The sequence below is a fragment of the Seriola aureovittata genome, chromosome 15 (assembly GCF_021018895.1).
Source record: "Seriola aureovittata isolate HTS-2021-v1 ecotype China chromosome 15, ASM2101889v1, whole genome shotgun sequence".
Classification (NCBI taxonomy): domain Eukaryota; kingdom Metazoa; phylum Chordata; class Actinopteri; order Carangiformes; family Carangidae; genus Seriola; species Seriola aureovittata.
The window spans coordinates 462,501-480,000 of NC_079378.1; the positions used below are offsets into that span (position 1 = coordinate 462,501).

Below are 17,500 nucleotides of genomic sequence, written 5' to 3' on the forward strand. Positions count from 1 at the left end.
ATAAACAATTCATTGAATTTAATTGAATGTACACAAAAAGGTCTGTTGTTGCAACCCCACTCTGATCTTAGACGCTTCACTGGCATAAATCCAGAGAGGGACAAAGGACAAAAGGACCGAGGTTGTCTCCAAGAACAAAGGTGTGATCGTCCAGACGAAGTCTTCTGCAGTCAACACACACGTCTCAATGCTGCTGTATATATACTGTATATATATCTATATATATATATAGATATACACACACGTTGCACATTGAATGTAGGATCACACTGGGAGAAGAAACCTGTCAGTTTGCCAGTTATATTATTATGATGCCTGTTAAATACAGTATGTCAGTAAACTCAGTGATAACGTGTCACTGACTTGTTTCCTGTTTTCACAGCTGATTGTTTGTTCCAGCGTCATGACGTCACGCCACTGTCAGATAAACATCATTCACGTGCTGTTTCTATTGTAGCGGCTGCTTCACCTGGATGACCCCCCCCCCCCACACACACATTTCTTTCTTTATGTTCTTTATTTGTGGTTATGAACCAAGAGTTCCTCTCATGTGAACAGCTGATTCATTCATTCATGAGTCAGTGAAGATTCACACTTTGTGTCCGTGTAAATGTATAATATCAATATGTGCACGTGTAGGTTTATTTATGTGTAGAATTAATTTGATGAAGTCTCGTGACAAGGACCTTAACGAGAAGAGTTTCCGGTATGGGCAGAAACGGACTCGGTGCTGATCCAGACTGACGTCATCTCATGTTTCTTTACCACCGAAGAATAAAAAGTAAATGAATCTGGATCCTGAGAATAACGTCACTGACAGAGTCTGTGTGTTTACCGCCACAGAGAAGCTCCGTCAGTGCAGCTGAACGAAGCTCCAGCTGCAGAGCTCCGAGCCTCAGTCCGTCCCCACATGTCTCTGCCTCCTGCCCCGCCGCTGTCTCCGCTGCTCCTCGGCCCTTGAGTCGCTTTATGAGCCGGAAAGTGAAGAAAAGCGGCAGCGAGTTGGAGACAGTGAGAGTGTGTCAGAGAGGTCTGAAGCCTCCTGCAGTGAAACCACAGAGTCCTCGTGTCCACACAGGAGCTGCGAGGGACGGGGACACACTGTCCTCCGCGCGGCCACCGCACCTGTGTCCGCACACCTTTATTTCCAGGCTGTTTGACGGACAAAACGTGGAGGAGAAAACACAAGTGGCGCCACGTTTGAGCGGCCGAGCGCCTTCACTCTCCACGGTTCTCATGGCCGTTATAAGTCCCGCCTCCTGCTCCGAGCCCGGACACCTTCAGAGAGACACAGCGCACCGAGACACACACATGGCGGAAGAAGCTCCAGCAGCCGCCCCGGCTAAAGCCCCGGCCAAAGCCCCGAAGAAGAAGAGCGCTCCCCGGCCCAAGAAGGAGGGACCCAGCCTCCCGAAGCTGATCGTCAGCGCCGTGGCCGAGTCCAAGGAGCGCAAGGGGATGTCGCTGGCGGCGCTCAAGAAAGCTCTGGCCGCCAGAGGCGTCGACGTCACCAAGACCAACAAGCGCGTCAACACCGCCGTCACCAAGCTGGTCACCAAAGGCACCCTGGTCCAGACCAAAGGCACCGGGGCTTCCGGCTCCTTCAAGCTCGCAAAGTCCGAGCCCAAAGCCGCCAAACCGGCCAAGGCGGTGCTGAAGAAGAAGCCCGCCGTCAAAGCCAAGAAGCCCGCGGCCAAGAAAGCTCCGGCAAAGAAACCCGCAGCGGCCAAGAAGGCGGCGGTCAAGAAGTCCCCGAAGAAAGCTCCGGCCAAGAAGCCCGCCAAGAAGCTGCCCAAGAAGAGCCCCAAGAAGAGCCCCAAGAAGGCGGCCGTCAAGAAGCCAAAGGCCGCCAAGAAGCCCGCGGCCAAGAAAGCTCCGGCAAAGAAACCCGCAGCCAAGAAGGCCAAGAAGTGAAGTGGACCCGACCCGAACCGGATCAACCAAAGGCTCTTTTAAGAGCCACCACAGACTCTGCAGAGCAGCTCCTCCACTCTGAGGTGTTTATTTTGACAGTCACTTACATAAAGGTAAAGACAACATGTTGATATCGGCTCTGGACAGGAAGTGAATATTCTCAGGAAAAGTTCAGACTTGTTGTGACGTCACATGAACAGGAAGAGATTTGCATTAAAAACAAATCTATACAAATGTTGAGTAGGAGGTTCAGGACGGATTCACCAACTCTATGAGCATCAGGTGAGGAGATCAGGAACACACCTGGGCTGCAGGTGCTGAAATGACAGTAAAGGTTAAATTTAACAACAAATCAAATATTCTCATCATGTCCTGGGCCAATCAGTGATAAGGAGAGGAAAAAGTGATTGATAAAGTGACGGAGGCTTTAAAAGAAAAAACAGTTCTGTAGCCTCTATTTTCTCTGGAGCTTTATTTTGGAGGGACATCAGATGAAGACATAATCAGGAAGTGAAATCACACTGAATCAGATCAATATCATATGTAATTACAACACAACACTTCAAAGTTATTATTATTATTATTATTTTTTTTTATTATTTAAAGGAACACGGTGACATTCAGTGAAATCTTCTCCATCTTCAGTTTCGTCTCCAGCACAGAGACGGGTCCAGGACATGGTTAGCCTAGCTGTTAGCCTAGCTTAGCACAAACACTGGAAGCAGGGGGGACTGAACTGTTAGCCTAGCTTAGCACAAACACTGGAAGCAGGGGGAACTTAACTGTTAGCCTAGCTTAGCACAAACACTGGAAGCAGGGGGGACTGAACTGTTAGCCTAGCTTAGCACAAACAATGGAAGCAGGGGGGACTGAACTGTTAGCCTAGCTTAGCACAAACAATGGAAGCAGGGGGAACTTAACTGTTAGCCTAGCTTAGCACAAACAATGGAAGCAGGGGGAACTTAACTGTTAGCCTAGCTTAGCACAAACAATGGAAGCAGGGGGAACTTAACTGTTAGCCTAGCTTAGCACAAACAATGGAAGCAGGGGGGACTGAACTGTTAGCCTAGCTTAGCACAAACAATGGAAGCAGGGGGAACTTAACTGTTAGCCTAGCTTAGCACAAACACTGGAAGCAGGGGGAACTTAACTGTTAGCCTAGCTTAGCACAAACAATGGAAGCAGGGGGAACTTAACTGTTAGCCTAGCTTAGCACAAACACTGGAAGCAGGGGGGACTGAACTGTTAGCCTAGCCCCATCAAAAGAGAAAACAAAAACATTTAAACAGCTTTTCAGAGTAAAATCAGTTCAGACCAACAGCAGCTGCAGTTCCTCTGAAGTCCACCAGAGGCTGCTGTAATCACACTGTATTAAAGTGAATGTGAAAACAGTCAGTGCAGTTCCTACACAATAGTCCTGTGAGGGGACACTTTCACAATAAGAGTCATATTATGGTCACTGAGGGGACACCTTCACAATAAGAGTTCTCTGAGGGGACACTTTCACAATAGGAGTTCTAGTATGCTCAGTGACAGGACAGCTTTCACCAAAATACAATTTGCATATGACAATTAATAAATATTAATTACAATAATGATTGAAATTAAACGTGAAGTTACTGTCAAGAAAAGGAATCATAACATTTTTTAAATTAGGAGAGTGTCAGTCTTCAGTATAATACAATAATAATATTTTATATTTAATATGTCAGGACAGAATTCTGATGCCGTTCAGCAGAATAATGACAGACGGTAAAAATAACAACAAACAAAATCTCCATATTTACAGAATTACAGTGAATTTCAAGATAATTTAAATTTTTTGTTTTTTATTTTAGTCTTTTTCTTTTTTCAACTTAGTTTCCTGTTGACTTTTTATTTCTTTTGTTTTTAATTTCTTCAGTTAATTTTAACTTTAGCATTGTCTTTAGCCCTTTAGCATCATAAACAAATAAATATACAGAAGGAAAACAAGAAATAAGAGCGTTATTTTGTTCAGCAGTATTTGAGTGTGTTTGAGCTAACAGTAAAGCTAGTGTTTAGCTTGAAGCTAACATTACTTAACTGATGTTGCAGTTTATAGTTCATTAGCTTGTTAGCTCACTCACCAGCAAGAACTGACAGTTTGTTGATGTAAAATATTCAACTTTAAAAATCAACTTTAAAATTAATTTCACATTCATACTTTTTTTTATTATTAAGCTTTCTTTTCAGTTTGAGTTTTTGAATTTCTTTTCCTGACTTTTGAATGAACTTTTTTCATGAACGCTCTCGCTCCATTTTCTTTCACACTTTAGCAAAAAAGAAAGAAAGAAAGAAAGAAATTAACATGCCAATAAATAAATATGAAAAAAAAACCATCTGTAATTAACTGAAAATGATTTGACTTTTAAATTTCCATTTTAGGTTTATGGTTATACTTTTCTCTGTTTAGTTTCCTGTTAATTCATTTATTCTAATTGTAGGAACTTTTTAATCATTAATCATTGATTGAGTCAAATTCAGTGAATATCTCCTCGTGGTCCATGGTGGTGTTCCTCCACAGACCATCAGCAGCAGGGGGCGCTCACACACAGCAGCAGGGAAAGAAGAAGGGGGGGGGGCAGTGAGGAGGTAATCTGGTGCTAACGTGGTGAACTTCACATCACGGTCCAGACGGAGAGATGAGGAGAGGTCAGGACAGATGTCAGAGAGAGGGACGGACACGGAGGCAGAGGTTGTTCCGTAACATTAGCTTTGACACTAGGTCAGTTTTGTTTTGTCTTGTTTGCTAATGGTTGTGACAGCTAACATCACACCAACTGGTGTTGGTGTGATGTTAGCTGTAACAGCAGGAGAGTTGTGGTTGTGTGTTGCTATGGAAACCATCTGGTCCTCTCAGCATGTTAGCGTAGCAGCAGCTGTAGCCACAGTTAGCTGTCTGGTGGTTTCATGGTGTTTATCAGTACAACATGTCATTTCAGACACAAAGACCTAAAGACAGAAGTTCGCTCGGTGGATTTGTTTGGGTGGATGAATTTGAAATGTTATACTAGGCAACGTTAGCTTCCTTGTTAGCTTAGCTACAAACCTACAGTCCTCTCCTCTGTCACTGTTTGTGTGTTTGTTGATGTTTTACACCCTGGATTCTGCCATATTTCTCTTTTGGTCAGCTAGCCCAGGTGTTAGTTTTTGGGGCGGAGCTTCTGAAGGAGCACTGAGGGGAGGGGTGTATATATTTAACTGTTGAGTTCAAACATCAACAGACTTAGTCCAGAACCCGACTGCCCCTTTAAGAGAGTAGATTACATGAAACCAGGTAAATATATGGTTCTAATATTCTACTGTTACAGAAGTTTAAAGTTGAGGTTTGTTGTGATTCTGTTTTCAGAAGAATCTTTAGCATCAACAGTTTTACTTCTGTGTTTGTTTGTGCTGATTTATAGTGAAGGTTGTGGTTCACCTGTGTGTTCTGTGGAGGAAAACTTCAGAGCAGTGGGCGGTCCTGATCTGCAGGAACCACCAGGTGAAACCTTGTGATGTTGTGATGTTTTCCTACAGTTAACCGCTGATCCAGGTGAGAGGCTCCGCCCTGTTCCTCAGGTGTATTATTAAGGCTGAGCAGGAGGCGGGAACAGTCGTAACCTCCTGACAGATACAATCATCACACCTGAGTGGACAGAGCTCTCTGTGATGTCAGCGGTAATACCTGTGCGTCCTTCCTGAGGAAGCAGGTGTGTCCGTCAGCGCCTCCCACTCCTCACAGTTTAGACGGCGGCGTTCCCGCACCGGCTCCGTGCCGCTCTTCTCTCCGACCGTTCATTACCGCCTGCGGCACCGTCCCAGCATCCTTAGCGAGCGGGGACACCGGGCCCGGTCGCCCTCTCCCCGCCGACCCCGGGAGGAGGTCTCGGTCAGCGGAGGAGGCGGAGGGCCAGGGCGGGGGGCGAAGCCTGGAGGCGACGCAGCGCGGGCTGGGGCTGACGGAGGACAGCGTCTGCTGGCTGCCGTTCAGGAAGGACGAGGTGTTGGAGCCCTGCTGGCAGCGGTAGTTATAGTACGCCTGCCACTGACGCCTCCTCTTCCACCGGCACCGCAGGATCCGGATGAAGGCCTGAAGACAGAACCATCAGAACCAGTTAGAACTGTCAGAACCACCAGAGCCATCAGAACCATCAGAACCAGTCAGAACCAATAGAACCAGTCAGAACTATCAGAACCAGGATCAATGGTACCAATATTATTATTATTATTATTATTATTATCAGTGTTGCTATCACTCTAGCACCAAGCATCAGGCACTCACACAACAATTACATGTGACAGTGGCGTCCTTGCTCTGCTTCCTGTTTTCTCACATGTTGTAGCCCCTCCCCTCACTGTGTGTTGGCCCCTCCCCCAACAGGCACAGGTGCACAGCCGGTTAGCTTAGCATCATGTTACCTGTTTGAACTCGCGGCTGTAGCAGGGGTAGATGATGGGGTTCAGGCAGCTGTTGAAGTATCCCAACCAGAAAATCACTTTAAAGAAGGTTTCAGGAGGACGGAGGCTGCTGTTGAACGAGCCTGAGGACACACAGGTAAACAGGTATGCAGGTAAACACAGGTACACAGGTAAACAGTTCATCGTCAGGCTGATCAGGTGTTCTCTAAAGAAACTTTTGAAAATCACAACATGAAGAACACACATACACATGCACACACACACACACATGCATGCATGCGCGCGCACGCACACACACACATGCACGCATACGCACTCACGCACACACGCACGCACATACGCACGCATGCACGCACACACACACACACAAACTCTCACACACACACACAGGTGAGCCAGGTGATGCTCAGTGTGTCGGAGGATCTTGGAGGATCTCGGAGGATTTGTTAGATCAGATCTCGGGCTCCTGAACATGGACTTGTAAGGTCGTTCTGCCTCAGGCCGCCGTCTCTGACTAAATATGAAGAACTCCACGTGAAGCCTGACGTCCATCATGGGAAAAACATGTGACACCTACCCATGATGCATCACTGTGAAAACCACGCAGATGGTTTCAGTAAATATCTGCTCTGCTCCAGCAGCTTCACCACGTGTGTGTGTGTGTGTGTGTGTGTGTGTGTGTGTGTGTCCTGCAGAGTACTTTAAGAGGTGGAGGGGGCGGAGTCTGTCCTCACTGACTCAGGACGCAGTGCAGATCATGACTCAGCATAAAGCAAACACTGCATCACTGAGCGACTCAGCATTAACTCAAGTCAGAGGACGTCCAGCTGAGACTGCAGACGCTCAGAGGACATGTCTGTCCTGAGGGGGCGCCACAGGGCGTGTCCTCTGGAGACCAGGACTCAGACTCAGACTCAGACTCAAACTGAGACTCTGACCAGGACTCAGACTCAGGCTCAGACTCAGACCAGGACTCAGACTCTGATTCAGACCAGGACTCAGACTCTGACCAGGACTCAGGCTCAGGCTCAGACTCAGACTCAGACTCAGACTCAGACTCAGGCTCAGGCTCAGACTCAGACTCAGACCAGGACTCAGACCAGGACTCAGACTCAGAATGAGACTGAGACTCAGACTCAGACTCAGACTCAGACTCAGACTCAGACTCAGGCTCAGACTCAGACCAGGACTCAGACTCAGACTCAGGCTCAGAATGAGACTGAGACTGAGACTCAAACTGAGACTCTGACCAGGACTCAGACTCAGACTCAGACTCAGGTTCAGACTCAGACTCGGACCAGGACTCAGACTCAGACCAGGACTCAGACTCTGACCAGGACTGAGACCAGGACTCAGTGTTTCTCCTTGTTCCTATGATGTTCATATATGACACAGACATGTGATGATGATGATGATGAGAGTTGAACCAGCCTCAGACAGGTTTCTGACAGGACCTGGTCTGAGTTTCTGTCTGTGGACCAACATCACCATTTGTAGGCTCCACTGCTGCTGTACAGAAATAAACGTGTGTGTGAATCCTGTGATCCAGGACTGTTTGTGTAGGATCAGAGGATCAGTGTGCTCACGGTCTGAAACCAGTCTGTTCTCTGTGAGATCTGCTGCGGTCCAGAGGTCGTGTGCTCCTCAGCCGGGTCTTACAGTTAGATAAATGTTATGATGGATGCTGCTTAACGCCTACAGCTGATCTCAGACGGGATTACAGACCGCAGGAACCCATCCAGAAACCTTTTTAGGAAATCAGGAGCTTCGACTCCTCTTTGACGGCAGCACTCACGATCTTCTGATAAGTAGGAAATATCAGGACGGACTCACGAACGCAGACAAACGAGCAGCTGGAGAGAAGAGGAGCGAACCTGAGACTGGGCTGTGTTCTGTTGTTTCAGTTACATACTGCAGCCGACCACCGGCCGACCACCGGCCGACCACCGGCCGACCACCGGCCGACCAGCAGCTATAATCTCTCTGCTCTGTGTGTTTCCCTGCAGGACGTAGAGCACAGATCTCAGATCAGTCTGTGACACATTCTGCTCAGTGTTGAACACAAACAGCTTCCTGTCTAACGGACCAATCAGAGCTCAGCCCTAATCTGGGCTGCCGGGGAGAAAGTCTGGCTCCACTGTCCAAATCAAACATAGAAAATAAATCAGTGAAGAACTTCCCGTCCTTCACTTCTGTGTCACTGCAAGCGCTCTGAGAAACAAGTCACTGCTGGGTCGTGTCCCGGAAACTCTGGCTGCTGATTGGCCGGTGACGTACGACCTGAGGCATCGCTGCTCAGGTCAAATATTTCAAGTATGAAGAAATCCAAAGTGTTTCTGGATCCAGCCCCCCCCCCCTTTAAAGGAGCTATTTGTATCTACTAATGCTACAGAGCTAACGTTAGCATGAACAGCTGCTCAAAGTAAAGAGTTCAATGTGTTCAGGACGATGTGAAGCCTCAGACTCTCAGCAGGTGTGTTACCTGAGGAAGTCTCTCTGACCAATCAGAGCAGCTGTTAGTTAATCATGTGATCAATATGCAAATGACAGTTGTTAATCTGCCTGAGAAATTAAGAAAGTTCAAGTAATCACCTGCTGATCATGATCAATTAGAGGAGTCCTTGTTACATCAACGTGTTTCTGGCTCGTTTCAAATGTTTTTGAAGAAAAGTTTTTCTCTTTGATAAAAGTGATTATTTAGTCATTACTGTGATGAAGCAACAGTTTTATGTAACCTGGAGACATGTAGACGCTCTGATTTACAGACGGGCCCTGAATCACACATGCAGGAGTGTGAGGCTGAACATCTGTTTTAAACAGCTGTGTGTCTCACATCATCATTTTTATTATGAAAAAATGACTTGTGTCACAATGTGTCAAAATAATCACAATATCTTTGATAATAATATGATAATTGATCTGATAAGAAATGCAGGGTTTCTGCCCGCTGAAATGCTGGGGGGCTTTTCATTTGAAAAGCTTACAGGAAGTGTATAGTTTGTATTAACAGTGTGCTGCAGTAAGTGTAGCAGGGTAAACTGGAGCGGATCGAAATGAGGCTCTAAGATAAACACCTGTTAGCTTCTACAGGTGAGCTACAGGCCCCGCCCACTACCTGAGGAAACAGTGTTTCAACTGAACTTAACTAAACACCTGTGTGTGTCATGTGGTCTGTCGAGGACTGGACAGGTGTACGGGTGAGCACGTACCGAGGGGCAGGACCAGGAAGAAGGGCAGCCAGCACAGGATGAACATGCCCACGACCACGCCCAGCGTCTTGGCGGCCTTCTTCTCTCTGGAGAACTTGAGCAGTTTGACGGAGAGCGTGCTGCGTCCGGCCGACGCCCCCGGGCACAGCTCGTGGACCTGCTGGTTCCTGCAGTGGATCCTCAGGGTGAGCTCGTTGGAGTCCTCCTGCCGCTCCCTCATCACGCCGGCCTCCAGGTTCTTTGTGGTGCGTTTGGCCACGACGTAGACGCGGCAGTACATGGCCAGGATGACGGCCAGCGGGATGTAGAAGGAGCCCAGGGAGGAGAAGAGGGTGTAGAACGGCTCCTCTGTGATCTGACAGGTGGTGTCATCCTGCAGGGGGAGGGGGAGGGGGGAGGGGAGGGGCAGAGCATCGTCACATGACACGACAACCACAACAATGACAGAGACGACAACAACAGAGACGACAACAACAGAGACGACAACAACAGAGACAACAACAACAACAACAGCGACAACAACAACAACAGAGACAACAACAACAACAACACACAACCTCAGTCTGTCTGCAGGCGTGGGGGAGGAGCTTGAGCTTAGTTAGTTAGTCGATTAGTCGCCTGATGGGAAGTTCATCAGCAACTATTTTAATAACCCTACAATTGTTTCAGCAGCTGTGAGTTTATTAAAAAGTGAACTCATATATTTTAATGAGGAAAATGAAACAGTGAACTTCAGTAAATTCAGTAACTAGTGTGAAAACTAGTCATCTAAAATCTCCAGCTTTATATAATCAATAGAGTTGAACAGCATCCAGATCCTGATGCAGTGAGAACATGGTGGGCGGAGGGACCTGAGTCCATCTGACACACTGAAAAAAACTCTCTGACTCTTCCTGGGTTTATATCCACTGCTCATCATCCACAAAGCTTCCAAACCAGTAACTGGACTTTGAAACCAGAACCAGCTCCTGAACGACAGGATTTTACCAGTTTTATAAAAATCTATTTTAACAGAAAGAATATTAAATGAAACAAGTCTACGGTTTTATTTTTCCGATTCTTGGGATCTTTCCACTTTCATCACTTTAATATTTTAACATGAACCTATTTACCACTAGTGATGAGCCAGTTCTTTTGGCCCTGATCCTGATCCTGATCCTGATCCTGACCCTGATCCTGACCCTGATCTTTTAATTTCAGGTATCTGAGTTAGAGCTACGAAGATAATGGCAAAAATCATAATCATGATTATTTTAATCAATACTGAGCCAATATTCAGGCAGGTGATGCAGCAACATTACAGGGTCAATAAAACCTTTGTATTGTATTATAATAAAACCTTCACCTGGACTCAAGGATGAACTGATTAGACTTTGGTGGTCAAAGGCCAAAGGTCAAAGGTCAGTGTGACCTGAGCCATTACTCCAGACTTCACTCAGATGGTTGATATGTTCTCTGACTGGGTGAACAGGATGTGACCTGGACTAGTTTGACTGGAGGAGGCTCTAGTTATTAGTAGTTAGTTTAGTTAGTATTCTGCTAAATGTTAGTTAGTGTGAGTAAACATGTGGCTGCCCACTGCTGTACTGACTTTAGTACCTGTGACGGCGGCTGCTTCCAGCCCAGCAGCGGGCCGATGGAGATGACGATGGCGAGGATCCAGACCCCCAGCATGGCGAGCAGTGCCCGCTTCTCTGTGACGATGGTCGGGTACTGCAGCGGGTAGCGGACGCCAATGTAACGGTCGATGGAGATGACGCACAGAGACATGATGGACGCCGTGCAGCACAGCACATCCACCGCCGCCCAGATGTCACAGAAGATCCGACCAAACACCCAGTAATCCAAGACCTGCAGAGACAGGAAGAACCTGAGTCCACTTCCTCTCCAGTTCATTAGCTTTAATTAATGGCTCTATAGATGAAGACCAGTGGTTCTGGTTCTGTGGACTCAGAGGATCAGTCAGTCAGTGGAGATGAACCACTTCTATCAGTCATGTGACTGTGCTACATACAGTTACATGTTGTATTAACATCATGTTGTTCACACTGACTGAGGACCAGAGAATCAATCCTACAAACATCTGTCCAGGTGGACGAAGCAAAACTTAAAGAGTGAGAGGATCAGCGTCTCCTGCAGGTGTGGACAGATTAGGAGACAATGGGCCCCCAGCCCTCCTACATGGAACCAAAACATCTGGACTCAAAGAGACTCAAAATGACCATGAAGGACGCAGCAGGTCTCTGTCTGGAGTCACTTCCTGTCTCTCTGTGGTTGTTTTGTCTCTCTGTGGTTGTTTTGTCTCTGCGGTTGTTTTGTCTCTGTGGTTGTTTTGTCTCTGCGGTTGTTTTGTCTCTGTAGTTGTTTTGTCTCTGTGGTTGTTTTGTCTCTTTGTGGTTGTTTTGTCTCTGTGGTTGTTTTGTCTCTGTGGTTGTTTTGTCTCTGTGGTTGTTTTGTCTCTGTGGTTGTTTTGTCTCTCTGTGGTTGTTTTGTCTCTTTGTGGTTGTTTTGTCTCTCTGTGGTTGTTTTGTCTCTTTGTGGTTGTTTTGTCTCTCTGTGGTTGTTTTGTCTCTGTGGTTGTTTTGTCTCTGTGGTTGTTTTGTCTCTTTGTGGTTGTTTTGTCTCTGTGGTTGTTTTGTCTCTGTGGTTGTTTTGTCTCTGTGGTTGTTTTGTCTCTGTGGTTGTTTTGTCTCTTTGTGGTTGTTTTGTCTCTGTGGTTGTTTTGTCTCTTTGTGGTTGTTTTGTCTCTCTGTGGTTGTTTTGTCTTTGTGGTTGTTTTGTCTCTGTGGTTGTTTTGTCTCTTTGTGGTTGTTTTGTCTCTGCGGTTGTTTTGTCTCTGTGGTTGTTTTGTCTCTTTGTGGTTGTTTTGTCTCTGTGGTTGTTTTGTCTCTGTGGTTGTTTTGTCTCTGTGGTTGTTTTGTCTCTGTGGTTGTTTTGTCTCTTTGTGGTTGTTTTGTCTCTGTGGTTGTTTTGTCTCTGTGGTTGTTTTGTCTCTGTGGTTGTTTTGTCTCTTTGTGGTTGTTTTGTCTCTGTGGTTGTTTTGTCTCTGTGGTTGTTTTGTCTCTGTGGTTGTTTTGTCTCTTTGTGGTTGTTTTGTCTCTGTGGTTGTTTTGTCTCTGTGGTTGTTTTGTCTCTCTGTGGTTGTTTTGTCTCTGTGGTTGTTTTGTCTCTGTGGTTGTTTTGTCTCTGTAGTTGTTTTGTCTCTTTGTGGTTGTTTTGTCTCTGCGGTTGTTTTGTCTCTGTGGTTGTTTTGTCTCTGCGGTTGTTTTGTCTCTGCGGTTGTTATTTTGTCTCTGTAGTTGTTTTGTCTCTGTGGTTGTTTTGTCTCTGTGGTTGTTTTGTCTCTGTGGTTGTTTTGTCTCTGTGGTTGTTTTGTCTCTGTAGTTGTTTTGTCTCTGTGGTTGTTTTGTCTCTCTGTGGTTGTTTTGTCTCTTTGTGGTTGTTTTGTCTCTCTGTGGTTGTTTTGTCTCTGCGGTTGTTTTGTCTCTTTGTTGTTGTTTTGTCTCTCTGTGGTTGTTTTGTCTCTCTGTGGTTGTTTTGTCTCTTTGTGGTTGTTTTGTCTCTTTGTGGTTGTTTTGTCTCTGCGGTTGTTTTGTCTCTTTGTGGTTGTTTTGTCTCTCTGTGGTTGTTTTGTCTCTCTGTGGTTGTTTTGTCTCTGTGGTTGTTTTGTCTCTGTGGTTGTTTTGTCTCTTTGTGGTTGTTTTGTCTCTGTGGTTGTTTTGTCTCTTTGTGGTTGTTTTGTCTCTTTGTGGTTGTTTTGTCTCTGTGGTTGTTTTGTCTCTTTGTGGTTGTTTTGTCTCTTTGTGGTTGTTTTGTCTCTGTGGTTGTTTTGTCTCTTTGTGGTTGTTTTGTCTCTTTGTGGTTGTTTTGTCTCTGTGGTTGTTTTGTCTCTTTGTGGTTGTTTTGTCTCTGTGGTTGTTTTGTCTCTGTGGTTGTTTGGTCTCTTTGGTTGTTTGGTCTCTTTGTCGTTGTTTTGTCTCTGCGGTTGTTTTGTCTCTTTGTTGTTGTTTGATTGACCACCCTTTGACCCCTGAGGCCCATTAATCCATTTGTGCCTTCAAGGTAAATTATCTTGTCTCCAACATGTTTTCAGGTATTTCCAGTAAATGTCGATGACACAGTTACACCAACAGATATTTACATTATTAATTAATCTGCTGATTTAATTAATTAATTAGTAATTTTTCCCCTTTTATCCTTCCTTTTCTCCTTATTTCTACTCCGCTTCTTTTTCCCTTCCCTCTCTTTGATTTATTCTACAGCTGCAACAGCAAAATTATTTTAACTATTGATTAATCTGTCACTTCAGTTCATGGAGGGAGTAATTATTTAGTCCAGTGATTTGTGTTTTGTCACCAACATCCACATCCAGAGATTTTCAGTTTGAACTGGTATGAACCTGAAAAGAGCTGAAAACACAAACATGTATAATCATATAATCATATATTCATGTAATCATATATTTATATTTCTAGTCATATATTTGTCTTTTCTCCTTCACCAATCACTTAAATAAAACATCATTGTTCAAACTGTGGAACATCAATTTCTGAACATTTTTTTTCTTTTCATTCTTCCTCAGTCTGATTCACTGATCACTTTCACCTGATCTTCATTAAATCACCAATAACAGATCAATAATCGGCCGGGCTCTTCCTCCCACTGACCTCCAGGGTGGCGGACACCGGCAGCACGGTGGTTCCCAGCAGCAGGTCCGCGATGGCCAGGTTGATGATGAAGTAGTTGGTCGGGATCCGCAGGTGTCGGTTACAAACCACCGACAGAATCACCAGGATGTTCCCCACGATGGCGAACATGATGAAGGAGGCCAGCACCATGCCCACCGGCACCGCCCGGGTCAGGTCCAGCGGGGCGGCGCCGTGGTGGCCGCGGTGCTGGGAGCCGTCTGTGCGGTTGGAGGAGAAGTTGGAGCCCGGCAGCGGGGGCTGCGAGCCGGCGTAAAGATCCACGGAGGAGTCGTTAGTCCACAGACTCATGGTGGCTGTCGGTTCGGAGAAGAACCGGGTTTTTAATGACAGTATGACTGTAAAAACTAATGTGGATCCACGGTACCGTTAATTCACCGATTTTACTCGTTTACTTTCGGAGATTTTGGAGCAAAAACAGAAGTTAATGATCGTTTTCTGAGTCTTTCTCCTCAGTTGAAGCTTCGCGGTTTTCACGGCTCCGAAACGTCTAAAAAAATCCGTGATTTGTTCGGTTAAAGTCCGTGAAAACCGACAGTGACGACGCTTCGTCCAGAGTTAAATCCCGTGGCTGAGAAGGAGCGCTCGTGCCGGGTCGGTTTGCGCGGGAGGCGCGCGGAGCAGCAGCAGGTGGAGGTCCGGGTCAGCTCGGTGTCTCCGGACGGTCAGACAGCCCGCGGCCGGCCGGGGGGAGCTCCTCCTCGGGGATAAACTGCTGATTGAGTCGCGGGTCACGGATCTCTGTGTCCTTTTATGGTCCAAGTGTCGAATGTGGGAAAGTTTCAGAGACAAGAAAAAAAGAAAAGACAGAGACAGAGACCTGACGGTGAGAGAGAGACACCGACTCCCACTCTCTCTCTCTCTCTCTCTCTCTCTGGCATGATGTAAGATAGATAGATAGATAGATAGATAGATAGATAGATAGATAGATAGATAGATAGATAGATAGATAGATATATACATAGATAGATAGATAGATAGATAGATAGATAGATAGATGATAGATAGATAGATAGATAGATAGATAGATAGATAGATAGATAGATAGATAGATAATAGATATATACATAGATAGATAGATAGATAGATATAGATAGATAGATAGATAGATAGATAGATAGATAGATAGATGATAGATAGATAGATAGATAGATGATAGATAGATAGATAGATAGATGATAGATAGATAGATAGATAGATAGATAGATAGATAGATGATAGATAATAGATATATACATAGATAGATAGATAATAGATATATACATAGATAGATAGATAGATAGATAGATAGATAGATAGATAGATAGATAGATCACTCACTGTAGACCAGTGTTTATTTTATAAAATTTGTGATTTAACTAGTTTGATCAGAGTAATCCCCCTCTGATGAAATCCAGTGTTTCACCTCCATTTGATGTTTTTATATAATACAGATATGATGATGAAATAATCATCAACACCATGACTGAGTGTTTCCACCTTGAACTGCAGTGAACCATAAAAACAGATTCAGACAGCCAGAGTTTCATACGTCACAAACCTAAGAAACCAATCATGTCAACTTGTAGGGACGGGGGGCGGGACAAAATGAACCTTAAACCTTGTCAGTACAGAGAGAGAGAGATTTAGCATTAGCACAACCGCTAACAGTATGTCAGCCACTGACAAGATACTGACTACGCTAATCGTGCTGAAAAGATGCTATGCTATGCTTACCATTCTGAAGAGATGCTAACTACGGTAATTGTTCTGAAAGGATGATAACTGCGCTAACCGTTCTGAAAAGATGCTAGCTACGCTAACCGTTCTGAAAAGATGCGAACTGCGCTTATCGTTGTGAAGCGAGGCTAACTACACTAACCATTCTGAAAAGATGATTACTACACTAATGTTCTGTAAAGATGCTAACTAGCTAACCGTTCTGAAAAGATGCTAAGTGTGCTAACTGTTCAGAGAGGATGCTAACTGCGCTAACCGTTCTAAAAAATGCTTACTACACTAACTGTTCTGAAAAGATGCTAACTGATGCTTCCTCCTCTAACCATTTTGATACTCTCTGCTCTTTCACCTGTCTAACTGGAGCAAGCAGGTGGTGGGCGGGGCTCCAGGCCTGATTCACATCTCTTAACCAGGAGGTATTAGGAAAAATAAACCATGTGAAATTAAATATGAGTCACAGCAGAGGAATTTTACAGAGTTTAAAACTTACAATGTTGTCTGCAGTGTGTCAGCTCTGATCCGTGAATCCAGTGTTTGTGTGTTTGTGTTGTTGAGGACACACAGGATTCACATCAGCAGTGTCTGCAACAACACACAGCACTGATGTGTGTTATTTCATGTTCTAGGTTTACACGTCTCTGGAGATGGAGAGTGCTTCTTGTAGCGATGTTAGCTTCAGCAGCATCTAATGCTAAAATTTAGAGCACAACGATAGAACCAGATCAATTAATCTAATCTAATCTAAATCTAATCAATGTGTCAAAGCGGCGTAGCAGAGTGTCAGTGAGGAGTCAGAGAGGCTGCAGAGACGAAGAGCAGCAGAAAATGATGATGATGATGCTTTAGGAAAACGCAGAGTCTTTAAAAACAATCAAACTATATATTTGTGTTGTTAAGTGTTTTTAAAGATGTTTCTTTAGCAGAACCAACAGAGCTGAGAGCCACAGACAGAGGAGGGTGCTCATTAAAAAGCCTCAGGAAATTCCATGAGATCAGAAACATAATGTTGATGTTTAAGGCGAAAAGTAGCTGAGCACAGAGTCTGAAAACCTCCAGGTTTTATATTAATACTGTGAAAGTATCAAAGCCTCAGTCCACAGAGAAATGCACACAGCCTGTATTCAGAAACTGAGCCTTAAAACCAGCCGTCAGGACTTCTGGAACTTTGTGATGTCACAACAAAGCAGTCACCAAGCCCCGCCCACCTGGACCCACCATCCAAACCTTGCAGGATTTGGTTTCTCTGAGTGTTTTTACCTGAAATCTGCTTTATTTTTATTGGATCAGTCAGAAAACAGTCAGCCAATCAGAAGAGAGGCTCAGAGCCTCCTCTCTTCTGATTGGCTCACAGACCTGTTGTTACTAGAGCTGCAGAGAGAAGCCTGAGAGAGGAGATGTAAAACTACACTGAGATGAAAATATGGAGCTTTAGGAAGGAGGGTTTTAAAACGTCCTTCATTTTATTCAGAAAGGTCTTGAATCAATTTTTTCTCTGCTGCTGAAACATTCAACAAAAGACCTGAACAAATT

General features: G+C 45.1%; 2 protein-coding genes across 2 annotated transcripts in view; one reads left to right on the forward strand and one right to left on the reverse strand.

Annotated features, from left to right (window-relative positions):
• LOC130182503 (histone H1-like) overlaps positions 1 to 2,357 on the forward strand; it is a 2,566-nt gene extending 209 nt beyond the window's left edge. Inside the window, exon 1 of the mRNA XM_056397493.1 lies at positions 1 to 2,357. This exon is cut by the window's left edge and continues 209 nt beyond it. Coding sequence (XP_056253468.1) covers positions 970 to 1,914 — 945 coding nt within the window. The 5' untranslated portion in view covers positions 1 to 969 and the 3' untranslated portion in view covers positions 1,915 to 2,357.
• Positions 2,358 to 2,497: 140 nt separating this feature from the next.
• LOC130182476 (alpha-1A adrenergic receptor-like) lies at positions 2,498 to 15,117 on the reverse strand. The gene is made up of 5 exons (XM_056397457.1): positions 14,213 to 15,117; positions 11,145 to 11,396; positions 9,546 to 9,918; positions 6,337 to 6,458; positions 2,498 to 6,007 (listed from the first exon to the last, which is right to left on the reverse strand). Exons 1-5 carry the CDS (start codon positions 14,540 to 14,542, stop codon positions 5,654 to 5,656), a joined length of 1,431 nt encoding a protein of 476 aa, XP_056253432.1. The 5' UTR covers positions 14,543 to 15,117; the 3' UTR covers positions 2,498 to 5,653.
• Positions 15,118 to 17,500: the final 2,383 nt, after the last annotated feature.

What these genes read in the sequence shown, in the direction of transcription:
- LOC130182476 (XM_056397457.1), bottom strand. Translation starts at nt 14,542, where the DNA reads ATGAGTCTGTGGACTAACGACTCCTCCGTGGATCTTTACGCCGGCTCG. An exon ending in CGGTGTCCGCCACCCTGGAG is followed by an intron (nt 11,397 to 14,212) that starts GTCAGTGGGAGG and finishes CTGTCTCTGCAG; the next exon opens with GTCTTGGATTACTGGGTGTT. An exon ending in ACAGCCGCGAGTTCAAACAG is followed by an intron (nt 6,008 to 6,336) that starts GTAACATGATGC and finishes TTCTGTCTTCAG; the next exon opens with GCCTTCATCCGGATCCTGCG.